At 48.4% G+C, this 15,082-nt stretch overlaps 5 protein-coding genes across 5 annotated transcripts; 3 read left to right on the top strand and 2 right to left on the bottom strand.

Moving 5' to 3' along the window:
- Positions 1 to 494: 494 nt before the first annotated feature.
- On the bottom strand, positions 495 to 1,500 carry pdx1 (uncharacterized protein; the record flags this gene model as incomplete). The annotated part of the gene is made up of 2 exons (XM_057241917.1): positions 495 to 1,285; positions 1,422 to 1,500. The coding sequence occupies 2 exons, from the start codon at positions 1,498 to 1,500 to the stop codon at positions 495 to 497; spliced, it is 870 nt and encodes a 289-aa protein (XP_057097276.1).
- Positions 1,501 to 1,949: 449 nt separating this feature from the next.
- N7529_006389 (uncharacterized protein) lies at positions 1,950 to 2,819 on the top strand (the record flags this gene model as incomplete). Its single annotated transcript, XM_057241916.1, has 1 exon — positions 1,950 to 2,819. The coding sequence occupies one exon, from the start codon at positions 1,950 to 1,952 to the stop codon at positions 2,817 to 2,819; it is 870 nt and encodes a 289-aa protein (XP_057097275.1).
- A 406-nt stretch (positions 2,820 to 3,225) lies between these two features.
- N7529_006388 (cohesin subunit SMC1) lies at positions 3,226 to 7,259 on the top strand (the record flags this gene model as incomplete). The annotated part of the gene is made up of 6 exons (XM_057241915.1): positions 3,226 to 3,256; positions 3,305 to 3,398; positions 3,451 to 6,406; positions 6,458 to 6,765; positions 6,815 to 7,181; positions 7,242 to 7,259. 6 exons carry the CDS (start codon positions 3,226 to 3,228, stop codon positions 7,257 to 7,259), a joined length of 3,774 nt encoding a protein of 1,257 aa, XP_057097274.1.
- Positions 7,260 to 7,901: 642 nt separating this feature from the next.
- On the bottom strand, positions 7,902 to 9,281 carry N7529_006387 (uncharacterized protein; the record flags this gene model as incomplete). The annotated part of the gene is made up of 2 exons (XM_057241914.1): positions 7,902 to 9,044; positions 9,180 to 9,281. The coding sequence occupies 2 exons, from the start codon at positions 9,279 to 9,281 to the stop codon at positions 7,902 to 7,904; spliced, it is 1,245 nt and encodes a 414-aa protein (XP_057097273.1).
- A 1,459-nt stretch (positions 9,282 to 10,740) lies between these two features.
- On the top strand, positions 10,741 to 12,516 carry N7529_006386 (glycosyl hydrolase family 79 C-terminal domain-containing protein; the record flags this gene model as incomplete). Its single annotated transcript, XM_057241913.1, has 4 exons — positions 10,741 to 10,915; positions 10,972 to 11,071; positions 11,127 to 11,651; positions 11,709 to 12,516. 4 exons carry the CDS (start codon positions 10,741 to 10,743, stop codon positions 12,514 to 12,516), a joined length of 1,608 nt encoding a protein of 535 aa, XP_057097272.1.
- Between the last annotated feature and the right edge of the window lie 2,566 nt (positions 12,517 to 15,082).

Genomic DNA, 15,082 nt, shown 5'->3' with positions numbered 1-15,082 from the left:
GTCAACGAACACTTTCGCAACCAGGTTTATTCGAGGCTTTGAGCGGCGGCGCTTGGTGTTTCCAATGGTTGCAGGTATACGGTGTTTACGGCGGGGTTTTTTATTGCAATTTGTCTTGCATGGGTTTGCTTTTCATGATGACATGACCCCTTCTGCTTTTGGCACACGGCTGTGCTGTGCCCCCATCTCATAGAATTTAGCCACATCAACATTCATGGGATCTATGCCATGCCTGAATTGAATTGCGACTGAATTGAAAGTCAATGTTCTGTTTTTGTTGGAGTCCTGGTGGTCGTACTGTACTGTTCATGAGCCTATGTTTGTTGTAATATATGTGCTTTGTTGAGTGAAGTAATCCATTTCAAGGCAAGATCCGATTAACTATGCTACATTGAATACATTCATGATTGAGCCTCGACGTGTCGCGATCCTTGCTCACAGACCTAGAGGAAACCAAAAAAAACTCGAAGGGGGGTGTATGACAAAAAATAAATCTAGAGAACCAATCGTGCCGGCTCGACAGAAAGAAGCATCTTGATCCGCTCCAAGAACTCCTTGGCACGGACCTGCTCGTCAACAGGGACGGTCAGGCTGAAAACATTAGAAGCAGCACCCGATGCGGGCTCAACGTAAGCCGCAGGGGCAGACTTCTTAGAAGACTTGGCGCTGAGGAAATCGATAAGGTCCTCAGTGACGGGCTTGGAGCGAACAGTCTGAGGAGCCTCGAAAGCGTTCAGCTCGGGCAGGTAAGCGCCACGGGATGTGTTGATGGGCTCGGAGCCGAGGACCTCCTCGAAGAGCTCATCGGCAGAGGGCTTGAAGCTAGCCAGGCGGGGAAGGTCATCGTTGGCGATGTCGGTGGCGATGGCCAGGAATCGAGACAGAGGGACTGTCACGCCAAGGTTGTCCTGGATCTTCTTCTGGGCGGACAACACGGCCGCCAGGGAAACTGAAACGGCAACGGAAATCATGGGAGGAGGAGCGGCGACAACCTTCTCTTCGACCGCGGCTGGCGCAGCTGGGGCTTGGGCGGCTGCGATCTTAATGTTGCTCAGGTCGAGGTGGGTGAGCTTGGCTAGGGTGGCGGCTTGAGTGGCCGGGTAGTCGGAGGCGATCTTGCCAATGTATGCGAGGACGTCGCCCTTGAGGAGACGACCCTTGGGTCCAGAGGCGGGGATCTTGGAAACATCGGACTTGGGGATGCCCTTCTCACGGAGGAGCTGGGCGACCGAGGGGTAGAGCGGGTAGGCGGGGTTCTGGGTCTGAGACGAGGTCGATTGAAGGCCTATGCAGAGAGATGATATCAGTATATGGTTGGTCTTGCTTGGTCTATAGCAAGGAAGTTCAATCGAAGAACTGGGCTCAACGGAGCGACTTTCTGTTGCGGAAAGTTGTTTCTCATGAGCATGGGTTGCACTCACGTCTGCCGACACCGAATGCCGTCTGTTGTCGTCGGGCAAACATGGCCGGAATCTGACCGACGGAAATCTTGGCTGCCATTGTATGCAGGGTGATTCTCAAGAGATTGAGATGTGGGAGGTGCGATGGAGACCGGCGGGTGTCGCAACTCGCCGCGGAAGCTGGATTCGGGAGAAACGAGCGGGATCAACGAAGAGCCCACCACCACGTCGAGGCGCGCAAATATCCGAGTTCAATTCGTTTTGGGTTGTCGTTTGGAGATAATTCGAGGCAATTGTCGGAGGTGTTGAGGGTGTTGGGAGCTTTCACCGGCGGCCGGGACGGGAACATTTTTCTGCCGCTATGCTTGCTTTCGAACTGTCGGCGCTTTCCGAGGAGAACACAATTAATTGATTCCTTTTTCCTGGTAAGTTGCTAAGAAGAGTTAATTGCTCTGTGTCAATTTCCATCTAGGTCTATGGGGCTCATTTGCTGGGCCTCGTGGCATTGGTCGCTTTACTAACTTGAGTGTGGACAGGACCAGCGCAACCATGTCCGCCAGACTTCCTACCCTTCGGATCTTTTGGCGCCAATGCCTAGGGAACCCAACGCGACCTGGCTTCAAATCAAATCCGACATCATCATGGCGCTACTTTAATTCCAGTGCCCCTCACAGCAAGGCCAAGGGTGTAGCCAGAACCGTTGATTCTCCATGGCAAGCTTCAGGCATGGGTGGAAATAAGAACCCCCGAGCGCTTGCAAAGCTCCAAACAAAGGTGTTTCAGGCCGGCGAAGTGGTTCTATTCAAGGCTCCGTCTCATCGTCCATACGTTCTAACCGCATTTGGCTTGTCCGGATTCTGCTTCGCCTATGCCCTTTACAACTCCAACGCGGTCTTCCGAGATCCTGTGTTCCCACTCCCCATGTGGCAGAAGTATCTATTTGGTGGTATTTGCATCGTGATGAGTGTTATGGGTACTTTGTTCATTTCCCGAACTGGATTCCTCGTCAAGAATATCAAGGCCGTCAACTTAGATGGTCGTATGCGCGTGCTTTTCACGGTCAGAAGCATGATGCCATTCAAAAAGCCTTACCAGGTTGACGTGGCACCTGGTGATATTTCTTTCAAGCGCAGGATGACCGTGTCTCCGGAAACTGTCAAGCGCTACGAGATGGACAGCAAGAGACTCGGCCGGGGATTGGAGAGTGACCCGACATTCATGAAGTCACCCATCAGCGCATTGAGTTTCCAGTTATGGCGCACCTTCCAGTCTATGCGTCAAGTCTTCACAAACGAGGACTTCATTATTGTGCAAGTCGCAGGGCGCAAGACACAATTTCGATTGGACTCCAACGGGTATGTGTCGAATGATCTCTTGCATTTCGGGCGTATGGTGAATATGAAGATGCCATTTACTTAAAGACCGATCAACGTCATGGAGTTATTACCTTGGACTCTTCGTATCGTGTCTAGTTCATATCTGTATATCATTTTGGCATTGTCTGTCACACAGCGATAGCACAACACTTGTACTCATATTAAAGAAAGCGAGTTTTTTCTAAACATCACAGTTGACGACTGTAATTCAGAATCGAGTAACAAAGTGAACTCGGACTAGTTAGGTGTACTCCGTACGAAGTACAATTATGTAGTTGTACACCACACATTAGAGTTAGCAGCCACGTGATGGCCCCGGCGCGTCTTGAATCGACGCGATTTACCCGTTATCGCGCCCCTCACACATCTTGCCCACACCTCTGTTTTTTTGATTAACAGCGTTCTTGAATCTCTCGGCGCGTTGCTCCCTCAGGGAAGCGGCTGTCAATATGGGAAAACTCATTCGCTTGGAGCTTTTCAGTACGTGCTGGCTGATGTGCGCCTCGGGGATTTGCTAACTTTCCGCAGACTTCAAATCCTACAAAGGCCACCATGTCTTGCTCTTCGGAGATGCGTACTTCACCTCTATCATTGGGCCGAATGGCTCTGGTAAATCGAATTCGTGAGTCCTGTGTCTTTTCTAACAAAGAGCAATGTGCTAATTCACCCGCCAGGATGGATGCCATCTCTTTCGTTCTAGGAATTAAGTCGTCTCATTTGCGATCGACCAATCTCCGTGATCTTGTGTACCGCGGCCGTGTATTGCGCACATCGAAAGTGGACGGAGAGCCTGCAGCCGAGGGACGAGATGACGAAGAAGAGCAGGAAACGGAGAATATGGATACCTCCCAAGATGCTGGTGGAAATGACCCAAAGTCCGCCTGGGTGATGGCTGTGTATGAAGATGATGCTGGTGAAGAGCAGCAATGGCGCAGATCGATTACCAGCCAAGGTGTCAGCGAGTACCGCATCAATAACCGGATCGTCACCGCCCACCAATACAACGAGGCCCTCGAGGAGGAAAACATCTTGATCAAAGCACGAAACTTCCTAGTGTTCCAAGGTGACGTCGAAGCGATCGCGTCGCAGTCGCCCAAAGACCTCACCCGGTTAATCGAACAGATCTCCGGTAGTCTGGAGCACAAGGCCGACTACGAAAAGTTCAAGGCGGAGGCGGAAGAAGCCGCGGAACAGCAGACCATCCAGCTGAACCGTCGAAGAGGCATCAACTCTGAGGTCAAGCAATACCAGGAACAGAAGCGAGAGGCTGAGAACTACGCCAAAAAGGCCGATGAGCGCGATCAGGCGATCATCACACATATCCTGTGGAAGTTGTTCCACTTCCAGCGACTTATTGACGACTCAAGCGCGGATATTCAAAAGTATCAAGACGAGCTCAAGGAATACCGCCGTGGGGTTGAAAAATACGAGAAAAACGTCGAAGATGCCAAGAAAGATCATGCTCGTGTTGGGAGGGATGTCAGCAAGGCCGAGAAGAATATCACCAAAAAGGAGAGAGAAATCGAGGACCTCAACAACTCACTTGTACCTGTGGACGAGAAGATCGATATCACTCAGAAAAAGGTTGAGAGATATTCTTCAAAGATTAACGAAATCGGCAAAGAACGCACATCTCAATCGAACAATGAAAAGCAATTAGAAAGAGACTTGAAGCTTGTCGAGAAAGCTCAGGCTCAATGGGAAGCCGAATGGCAAAAGACCATGAGCAAAAAAGGCGGCCAGCTGAGCGAAGCTGATCAGCAAGAGTATCACAAGCTGAGAGAAGAAGTCAGCCGTCGTTCTTCTGCGGACTCTCTGAACCTCGACAACCTCCGTCGGCAGAGAAAGACCGAGGCCGAAGCCGTCAACAGTCTGAAGGGCAAGTTCGAAAACACCGAATGGCAACTCAAGTCTGTGGAAGCCGATGCTCAAACCATGGGCGAGCGAAAATCATTGCTTAATGACACGGTCAAATCAACTTCTAAAGATATCGAACGTAAGAAGAAGGAATTGAACGCGCTGACCTCGGAGCGTTTGAAGGTTTCTCAAATGCGCACCGAGTTAGAAGAGAAGCTTCAGGTCGTGCTGCGGAAACTTCTCGAGGCCGATGATGGCAAAAAGCAGACTGAACGCGAGGTCCGGGCCAAGGAATTGATTTCGACTCTGAAGCGCATCTTCCCAGGCGTTAAAGGTCGTGTCAGCGACCTTTGCCGGCCAAAGCAGAAGAAGTACTCTGATGCAGTCAGCACCGTGCTTGGTCGACACTTCGATGCCATCGTTGTTGACAACGAGAAGACCGCCAAAGAGTGCATTCAGCACCTTCGTGACCAGCGAGCCGGTCAGGCTACCTTCATCCCCCTTGAAACTATCCAGGTGAAGGCGTTCAACTCAAACTTGAAGGGTATGCACCGGGGTATGCGGCCTGCCATTGAGACTGTTGACTATGATGACTCGGTTGCACGTACGATTAGCTACGCATGCGGGAACTCCATTGTTTGTGACGATCTAGCAACAGCCAAATATCTCTGCTACGAGCGCAATGTGGATGCTAAAGCGGTCACCCTCGATGGAACTGTTATCCACAAGGGCGGTCTCATGACTGGTGGACGAGGTCCCCAACAGAACTCTAAGCGATGGGAAGATTCTGAGGTCGAGAACTTGTATAAATTGAAGGAGAAGTTGATGAACGACCTTGCAAATCTTCCAAAGAGCCACCGTCGCGGCTCAGAAGAGGAGACACTGCAAGGTGAACTCGTAGGCCTTGAGCAGCGTTTGAGTTATTCTCGCGACGAGCTGAAGGCCCTCGAGAGAAACCTTGATAGCAAGCGCAGCGAGCTGCAGTTTGTGAAGCAACAGATGGAAGACCTGCGACCTAAGTATACTGAACGCAAGGAAACCCTCGATGAACTTGACGAAACCATTGAAACGTCGCAGGCTTCAGTCAGTACCGTCGAGGATGAAGTCTACCGCAAGTTCTGCCAGCGCCTAGGGTACGATGACATCCGAGAGTATGAAGCTCAACAAGGCTCTCTGCAAGAAGAGGCTGCCCAAAAGAAGCTCGAGTTCACCACGCAAAAGAGCCGAATTGAGAATCAGCTCAGTTTCGAGAAGCAACGCATTCAAGCAACCGAGGACCGGATCAATGGTCTTAGGGCTCAACTTGACCGTGACCAGGCCCTTGTTGAGGAGCTACAGGGTCAGCAAGAAGAGATCCGCAGCCGGCTTGATGAATCTGAAGCGGAACTTGAGCTTCTTCGTGAAGCCCTCGAGAAGCAAAAGGAAATCTATGCGCAATCGGCAGAGGCTTTGGCTGAGCAACGCCGCGAACTCCAGAAGCGCAGCAAGCATGTCGAGGCTGCGTTGAGGAATGTCAATGCCCTTGAGGCGGAGATCCAAAGAAACTCTTCTAGTCGTTATGCTCTTCTGCGTCGCTGTAAACTCGAAGATATCGACATTCCTTTGACCGATTCTTCCAACAGCCTTGACAAGCTTCCTATTGACGATCTCGTGCAAGCCGCAGATCCTGATGCTATGGATGTGGATGAGGGCGATGTGCTGGACGAGGCTCCTGTGGTGCACGACTATGGTATTGAAGTCGACTTTGATGCTCTGGGAGAAACCCTCAAAGAGGTTTGTGTTCGCTTACATTATTGTCTTTCTTATACTGATCATTTTGACTAGGAGGCTGACGACAAGCTCGAGGAAGAGCTGCTTGAAAAAGTCCGCGTTCTCAATAACGATCTCGACAAGATGGCACCAAATGCCCGTGCGATGGAGCGACTCGAAAGCGTTGAGAACAAACTTCGCAGCACCGAGAAAGACTTTGAGGATGCCCGGAAATCCGCACGAAAGGCCAAGGACGAGTTTGAGTCTGTGATGAAGACCAGGTCCGACCTCTTCAACAAAGCATTTACCCACATTTCTGAGCATATCGGCCCTATCTACCGTGAACTCACACGGAGCGCAAATTACCCTCTAGGAGGACAAGCGTAAGTTTCTATTTCGGTCGTGACCAGAATTTGGACTAACATTTCACAGTTACCTGGACATCGAGGACTCGGACGAGCCCTACCTGGATGGCATCAAATACCACGCCATGCCTCCGCTCAAGCGTTTCCGAGACATGGAGCACCTTTCCGGTGGCGAGAAGACCATGGCCGCGCTTGCTCTGCTGTTTGCCATTCACTCTTATCAGCCATCACCATTCTTCGTGCTGGACGAGGTTGACGCAGCCCTCGACAACACCAACGTGGCCCGCATCGCCAACTATATTCATGACCATGCTGCGCCCGGTATGCAGTTCATCGTTATCAGTTTAAAGACCGGTCTGTTCCAGAACAGTGAGGCGCTGGTCGGTATTTACCGTGATCAGGTTGAGAACAGCAGTAAATCGCTGACTCTAGATGTGAGTTCTCTTGGTCTTTCTTTATATTTGCGCAGAACCATACTGACAATTTCCCAACAGCTTCGGAAGTACACCTAGGTCTTTTCGATGGTATTTATGCGGATTGTGTGATGACCTCTTGCTTTGTGTTTGCCTTGCGTTTCCGTCTTTGTAGATTATTAAGCCTGACTGGTGTTTTTCTCGTTTCTGCCCAAGTCGATTGCAGAGAGGATGGGACTATGGTTAGGCAGTCTTTTCTTGTTATCGACGAGGTTGTCAATTGATACCAGTTTTCGCATTCTCTAGTTTCTGGCTGCTCATACCTCATAGCTCATACCTAATCGGTGACAGTGATTTATCCCAACATCTATGATATTGAAACAACGTGAATTGGTAGGGTGGTTGTAGCACGCACTTAATTGATAAATACTAGGTAACGTTGATCATGCATCGAGGCTGCTATTCAACCTGTCTGCCCTTGGAAATCCAGTGCGGAACAAACCATCCACGCAAAGCGGACGAAAACAAAGCCTTGTAAGAATAAGAATAGACGCTCACTCGCAAAACAAAGCCTCGCCCCCAACTTCTTTTGATATCTCTCGGTTAATCCGTCAATAAAGTTGCGCGTCAAGCTAAGAAAACAAAGCATAAAATGAAATAGAATTTTCAAACCACGCGAGATTCACGAAGACATTGATCGTATGATAAAACAATACAATATCAGGGCTAGATAGAGCGGGACTACGCGTCATTGCCACTCTTGCTCTTAAAAGGAATCGCTCCCGAAGGAGTGTTCTCATTTTGAGCAGTGGGCTTCGCTTGTGTCATGACCTTTGTCCGCATGGCAGCTTTAGACTTGAGCTGCGCGAGCTTTTTCGCCTGAGAAAACCGGTCCGGTTGAGAGGATACATTACCGGGGGCAGCCTTTGGCTGCGGAGAAGTTTTGGTCGTGGTAGCAGCGCTGGATTGGGCAGGAGCCTCATCCTGGGCAGCAGACTTGGTCATGTTAGCGGCTGCGGCTGCCTCTTCAGCATCAATCTTGGCTTTAACCGCTTTCTTGAAATTGTCCTTGGTCTGTTCTTCTTTAATGGACTTGAGCCGGGCCATAAGTTTCTCTTTGGCAAGGGGATCCTTTGGATCAATCCTAGTCTGTGAAGTAGGCTTCAACTGAGAAGTGCCTGTGCAATGGGCGCGAATCACGATTGGAGCGGCGGCCTTGTCCTGGAGGGCGAAGGTGTCCTGAGCGACAACATTGGGCTTTTTATTAGACCATCCAGTGCTGCCGGGTTCCTCCGTAGAATTCTTTGCAAGATCCTGCATCTCAGCGGAGGCTTCATCGTGGGTGAAAGTCTCAGCCTTGCTGGCAGCCTTAATCTCAAGAACAGCTTGACTATCGGCAGTAGGCTTCACCTCGATGGTATTTTTGACTTTGAGGCCATCACTGAGAGTTGGCTTGGATGATTTCAGACTGGTGTCGGAAAGAAACGACTCAGTCTCATTAGATTTGATTTTGGTGGCCTTGAGCTGGACAGCTAGACAAGTAAGCTCAATCTCGCTGAGTGGCTCTGGCCATTGAAGAGGGAGACGGGTGAGGATAGAGTTGACCTCGGTATCATTAGTGCGAATGTGGACAGTCTCGGAACTCCGGCCCTCAATCATAAAGTCACAGGGGATCATACGGACTCCAGGCTCATGAGCACGATAATACTCAATCAATCGGACCTCGAGGCCACGAATCAATATAACCCAGCAGCGATCCTCGTTCCTCGGGGCAGTTCTCAAGTTGTGTATAGTTTGTTCCCAATCTTTCGGGAATGGTTCAACGGGGCTAGGAACGACCTTGGCGATAGTGTGAAGGATTCTTTTGTTGTCCTTGCCTTCGACCTTCACAACTTAGTAGTTGATCTGGTTTCATTCCTTGTCGTGTTCGATCTTGGTGCTCCAATCATCATCTGTATTGAAGGCAAATGCCAGCATGAAGGAGGTCAAAGTCTCCAGCTTTTGGGCGGTTTGCTCTACCTCATACGCCTTGACAAGCTCCTCGATCTCAGGAATCGCTAAGTAAGTGGAATCATGAACACGAGACGGAGCCCGGCGGGGGTTGCTTTCTGGGTTGGACATGTTTGTGACAGACGGAGAAAGGGAAGAGATATGCTGGGAATGACTTTGTTAGTGGGCTGATGGGACACACACAACGGGGCCTTTCCATCACTCTTACGCGAGTAAAGTTTTCAGGGATTTTCAAGTAACGTGAATACGTGAAGAAGGAAGTTAGTCAGGCGGAGAAAGGAAAGAAGAAAACAGAGGGAGATGAAATTTAGAAAGCAGGAATTTCAGCACGTTTGCATTGAGACTTAGTCAAAGCAAGAGCCATAAGAGATTATGAGAAGATTATGGAAGATGAGACGAGTTTGCTAATTGTTCAATGGCATAGTCACAGATTGATCTAGCATATCTTCACAAATGGCCTGAATTGCCATAATGTGTAGTACATAGATAGTCTGTGCATAGATGAACTTATACAGACATTACTTTAGCTCGACTTTTGATCTCGCTGGTTATCAACATTGAAGAAAGTCCTAGGTTAGCTTCTGGTGAGACTTGGAAGAATCACGTACATACACGCACAAAGATGTATATAAGAATACACCCTCATTTAGTGCAGATTTTACCTAATTCTAAAGCCCAGTGTAAAACTCATCTCAAATAGTCTCACTTGAATTATGATAATAGATTCATGGGAGATGAGCTATATAAATAAACCCATGGGGAAGTATGGAGACGTTGTGGACTTTAAATGATGATGCGCAAGCATCAAATATGACATATCATGTATATTGTTCGATACGCTTCAACCTTGGAATTCCCCATTAGCAGGGCTAATCTCTATTTGGTACCAGCGTGTAAGTACACATTAGGTCCATGCTAATCAACATTATATCAAGCCATGGAGCGAAACACAAGCTGTAGATTTGTTTCCTACCCCGTGCTTCTCACTTTTCTCCTTGTTTGAATTATATCATTACCGAAATTATCGAGAAATTAATCTAGATGGTGATAGAAAAGAAAGAAATCGAATGTTGCCGGGGTTATAGAGGTAGATCCAGTGGTATATATATTCTTGACCCCATACTTCCCGGTTTCCATGATTTACTTTTTCTCATTTACCCCATGCACCAATCAACCAATAGATTAGGAGATGGAGGTTTAGATCATGATGATCATGTCCATACGGGACATTCAATAGCCGACCCCTGACGCCGCCAGTGCAACGATCGGCCCTCCGCAACCCCAGATGCAACCCCCGCACTGACAGTCCGGATAAATTCCTTCCAAACAGCTATTCAGTGTATATTTGCTCCAATAGCAGACCCGATATGTGACGAGATCTGTTGATATGCTCCTGTTTGTCGCCAAACGGCAATTGAACTTTCGGGCCTCAATAACCTTGTTAGACTGAACAATCTTCAATATAAATACTAAGCTTGCCGGGCCTTGAGATCAGCTTTTACAGGCCAATCTGACAAAAGAAAACCAGAGGACTCCCCAAGCACCAGCAACGAGTTCATATTGTAGGAAAATGTTTGTTTCACTCTTACTAGGAGCGGCTATTGCCGCCGCAGTTCCAACAACCATCGAGCGAGATAATTCTGCTATTGCAGTGAGTGAGGAGGTCCCTCAAGCAGCTGGTGCTGCAGTACTGAGCCCATTTGTATCATTTTCGATCGAGTTTTCCTCTTTCCCTGACTTTGCAGGTACATAGAAGTGGCAGACAAACACCAAAAGTATTGATAACTGACACGTTTCTTAGGAAACTTATCTCGACCAAACAAGTTTTCAAAAAATCTCTTGGACAACCTCGGTGACCTCCAAGGCGTGAAGCCTCATCTCCGAGTTGGTGGCAACACGCAGTATGTACACGCAGTCCCACAATTGCGCTTCCTTCTATTCCTAACGAAAGTATAGAGACCTTGCCTTGTACGACCCAAGTCTGAAAACATCCATCAATGGTACAGTGGTTCCAGCTGTATCCTCAGACTACCCATCGATAATTTTCATTGGCCCGTCTTATTTTGAGTCGTACGCAACTTTGCCTGGTGTCAAGTTCAGCCATGGCTTTAATATGGGAAAGAACGGCACAGTTGGCATGAATACACTGCTCGCGACAGTCCCTCTGGCTTGCAAGGCTCTCAAAGGTGGCAAGCTTGCCTACTGGGAAATTGGCAACGAGCCTGATTTATTCAAGACAACCACGCCAAACAGGGTGCGACCTGCAAATTGGACAGAACAGGACTATGTGACCGAGTGGCTAGTCAAAGAGAGAGCAGTCCGACACGAGTTGAAAAAGAGTTGTCCGGAAATGGCAACAGATGCCGAATACAAGTACATTGCCCCATCATTTGCCGGCTTGACGAACAGCTTGGATGCGGTAAAGACATGGCGGGACGGAATCAATACGGATCACACTATTGCTTTGAATTCTATGCACAAGTAGGTTTTCAAGGCCTTATGCTATATCTTCATTATTCCGCTCTAATGTTTTATCAGTTACATGGGTGGCGCCGACGTGCCAGGTGTCACGCTACGGCACACCCTGATGAACCATACCTCAACAAAGCACAGCGTTGACCAACATGTCAACCTCTCCCGCACTCTCAACTCCGAAGGCCTCACCAAGGATATCCCCTACATCCTGGGTGAGACCAACTCACTCTACCACCAAGGCAAGCCAGGCCTGTCAAACTCCTTCGGTGCCGCGCTTTGGGGTGTAGACTTCAATCTATACTGCGCATCACAGAGTATCCGCCGAACACACATGCACCAAGGCACAGATTACCGCTACGCATCCTGGCAGCCCGTTCAAACAAACAAGACCACAATCGGCACCAAGGCCCCGTACTACGGGAACGCCATGGTCGCCGCAATGCTCAGCGGTGATCATGAGAGCGACAAGATTCGGGTTGTCAATCTTCCCCTGCCAGAAGAAACCGAGGCGGCCTATGCGGCCTATGTCAATGGCCGTCTGGCCCGCATTGCGGTTGTGAATATGCGGCAGTTCAACTATACAGATGAGGATACCGGCTCGGTCTCGGATTTAAGTGCCCGCCTCGGTACTAAATACTCATTCCAGATCCCCCACACCTCGGCAAAGACAATTTCTGTGCAGCGGCTCATGGCAAATGGGAGTGATGCCATCACGGGTATTACTTGGGACGGCTGGTCGTACAATTACGAATTGAAGAGTGGCGCGCCAGTGCGGCAGCACAATGTTACAGTTGGTGAATCGGTGGCTGTCAAGGAAGGGGTTGTTGAGATCGAAGTCCCGTATTCGAGTGGCGCGATTCTCAATATTTAGGCCGTGATAACGGAGAAAACACGATGTTGTTCTCCGACGGGCCTATGGCTAAAAGGGCAGAAAAGCTTTGTTGGGTGGACTTTTGCGACTAAGGCCTGAATCCACTTGGGTCTATGCTTGAATCAGTCTTATAGTCAGCTAATAACATCTGTCGAGGGCTTATTATTTTCGGTAATAATAAGCATGATTAACCTTGAAAGCCCACCTATAGTTGGTCGATCTGGATACCGATCTGTCCTTATCTAGTAAGATGCTGAATCTAGACCCTCCCTTCATCAACTTGGTGGTGGCGATATTCAGATTTGCCAAGATAAAGAATAATAGCCCGAAATGAAAGTGGAGGAACCAATGTACACCCCAAAAAACAAAAAAAGAGTGATTGCAGCACTAGCTCTCAAATAATCCCAGGGGGGTTTATGCTGAAGATAAATGCCAAGTGCGGTGAGAAAGGACAACGTAATCGATGCGTACCACTCGCATAGATACCACCACCACCCGAGCAGCTGGTAAGCCCGAACAGGCCCGTGGGAATGGGTAATAAGTACGGAGTAGTAAATTCGATCTGGAGGTGGCTACATCCATCTCTTCAAGAATGTCGAGATCAAGGCTCAATAATGCAAGCATCCTGCATCAGAATCCTGTTATCACCTGGTCAGCAATAAGCCATCTGCACCCAGCTTGTAAAGGCAATAGAATCTCAAAAAGCGGGAGCTCCGGAAGCACCACCCGCGTAACCCACATATAGCTATAGAGGGTGACTAATTGGCATTATCCAATGTGCATCTGCAGCAGGAACCCTGGATATGCTGTCACCGAACATCGAAGAAGCAAAGGGGGGCTTTTCGAATGTGGAATTATTTTGGTGCTGTACGACGGTAGTAGTGCATATGTATAGGAATAGCTGGAGTCCCGTGGCGATCCATTCGTGCGTACTCCGTACTCCGTCTAGTGTAGCCAAAATCGGAGGTACAGTATGTACATACTCTAGAAACAATATTGTATGCCAATTGCATGGATTCCGTTGTTGATCTATTCGACGGTTGGCTGTTGCGCTTCTTTCTCCTCGCACATACTTACACGCAAGGGGAATCTTCGCTTCTATTTTCCAAGCCACTGATCGAGGAGGCTTTTTGATTTGGTTTTTCTTGTGTGGGGATTGTGCATATTTGGGGTATTACAGAGTTTGGGGCCAATGCGGCTCAGGAAATAGTACCGTTTTACGTTGGACATATGTTTGCTTTGCTTTGCTTTGCTTTGCTATGCTTTGCTATGCTTTGCTATGCTTTGCTATGCTTTGCTTTGTTTTTGTGCAGTATACCTTATGCTATCGATTGCGTAGAACTTACTATCAGAGTCATCAACTAGGTATTGTGATGTCTTTTCTTTAATTTCTTCCTCACCTCCATTTTCACGAAGCATAATCAAGCTGCCTAATTGGTCTAGATTTTGAGGCCTCAATGCATAGACCAAAAGCCAGCATGTTGATCGCTAAAATGCATAAACGCCATATAGATTATTCGGGTGCTATTCTAAGTAGTAAGTGCTTATTTCATATTTGATATATTGAATTACAATATTACCATCTTGCAATCTTGAGCGGGTACGTGAATGTGGATCCGTCGCACGACAGATTCCTCCCGGAGTCTCGTCAAATGGTAACGTATAGCAAGGGGTGGTTGAATTTTCCGAATTTGTTTGGGCCCAGTCCATATGAATAGCCACGCACACCTGAAAAAAAAGAAGAAAAAAAAAGTGAATCAACACTACTCCGTACTCCGTACTCCGTAAAGAAAATAAAGAGACGGTGGAGAATAACAACGACAATTAATTAAGTTGGGCCTTACTACAGATGCAGTTTGCCGCCGCAGCTGCAGGCCGAGATTTTGGTGGCGGTGCCAGCTAGTCATGGTTTCTTCTGTTTGCTATAGCATCGAAGCATCGAATCCCCCCCCTCCAAAAGTTACCAGAAGTCTGGTAACCACAAAAAAGACATAAAAGGAACATAAAACGGTTGATCGAAGTAATGATCGGCTTTTAGCTTACACAACAAAGAGTCATCGGTCCCCCCGCTCCCAGAACCATCAAATTGTCGATCCGGGAGCAGGGAACCGATCCTAATGGTGGTTGAGGCCGGGAAAACCTCAAAGCCCCTCCTTCTTATCGATTGCCCTGTGCGTTCGAGGAATGCTTCGAGTCTAGCTCCGGGCTGCCACGTCCGTTGATGCACGATTCCGGCCGAAATAATTTGTAATTATGCATGAAGAGTCTCCTGGAGAAGATGGTCCTTGGTGGAACTTGATACCCGGAGCTAGTATTTACAGATAACCCTGGATAATATAAGAGAGCGTAAGCAAGCGAACATGTAGGGGAAAAAAGAAAAGAAGCGAAGACTCATGAGAATGCGTAAGCAATGGCTAACTGAAAATCAAATAACGGGGTTTAGTATATTTTATTGCATGTACCCGTTCGCCGGAAACCCTAGTCCTGTTTCCGCGAGCTTGGAAATAAGCTCAAGATTCGATGGCCGCTCGGATGGCAATCATTATCACCAATCAATCCATTTTTG

Source organism: Penicillium soppii (assembly GCF_028829465.1).
Source record: "Penicillium soppii strain IBT 18220 chromosome Unknown utg000005l, whole genome shotgun sequence".
In the NCBI taxonomy this organism is placed as follows: domain Eukaryota; kingdom Fungi; phylum Ascomycota; class Eurotiomycetes; order Eurotiales; family Aspergillaceae; genus Penicillium; species Penicillium soppii.
The sequence above is the reverse complement of the archived record's forward strand: the minus strand, read 5'-3'. Positions and strand labels throughout refer to the sequence as shown.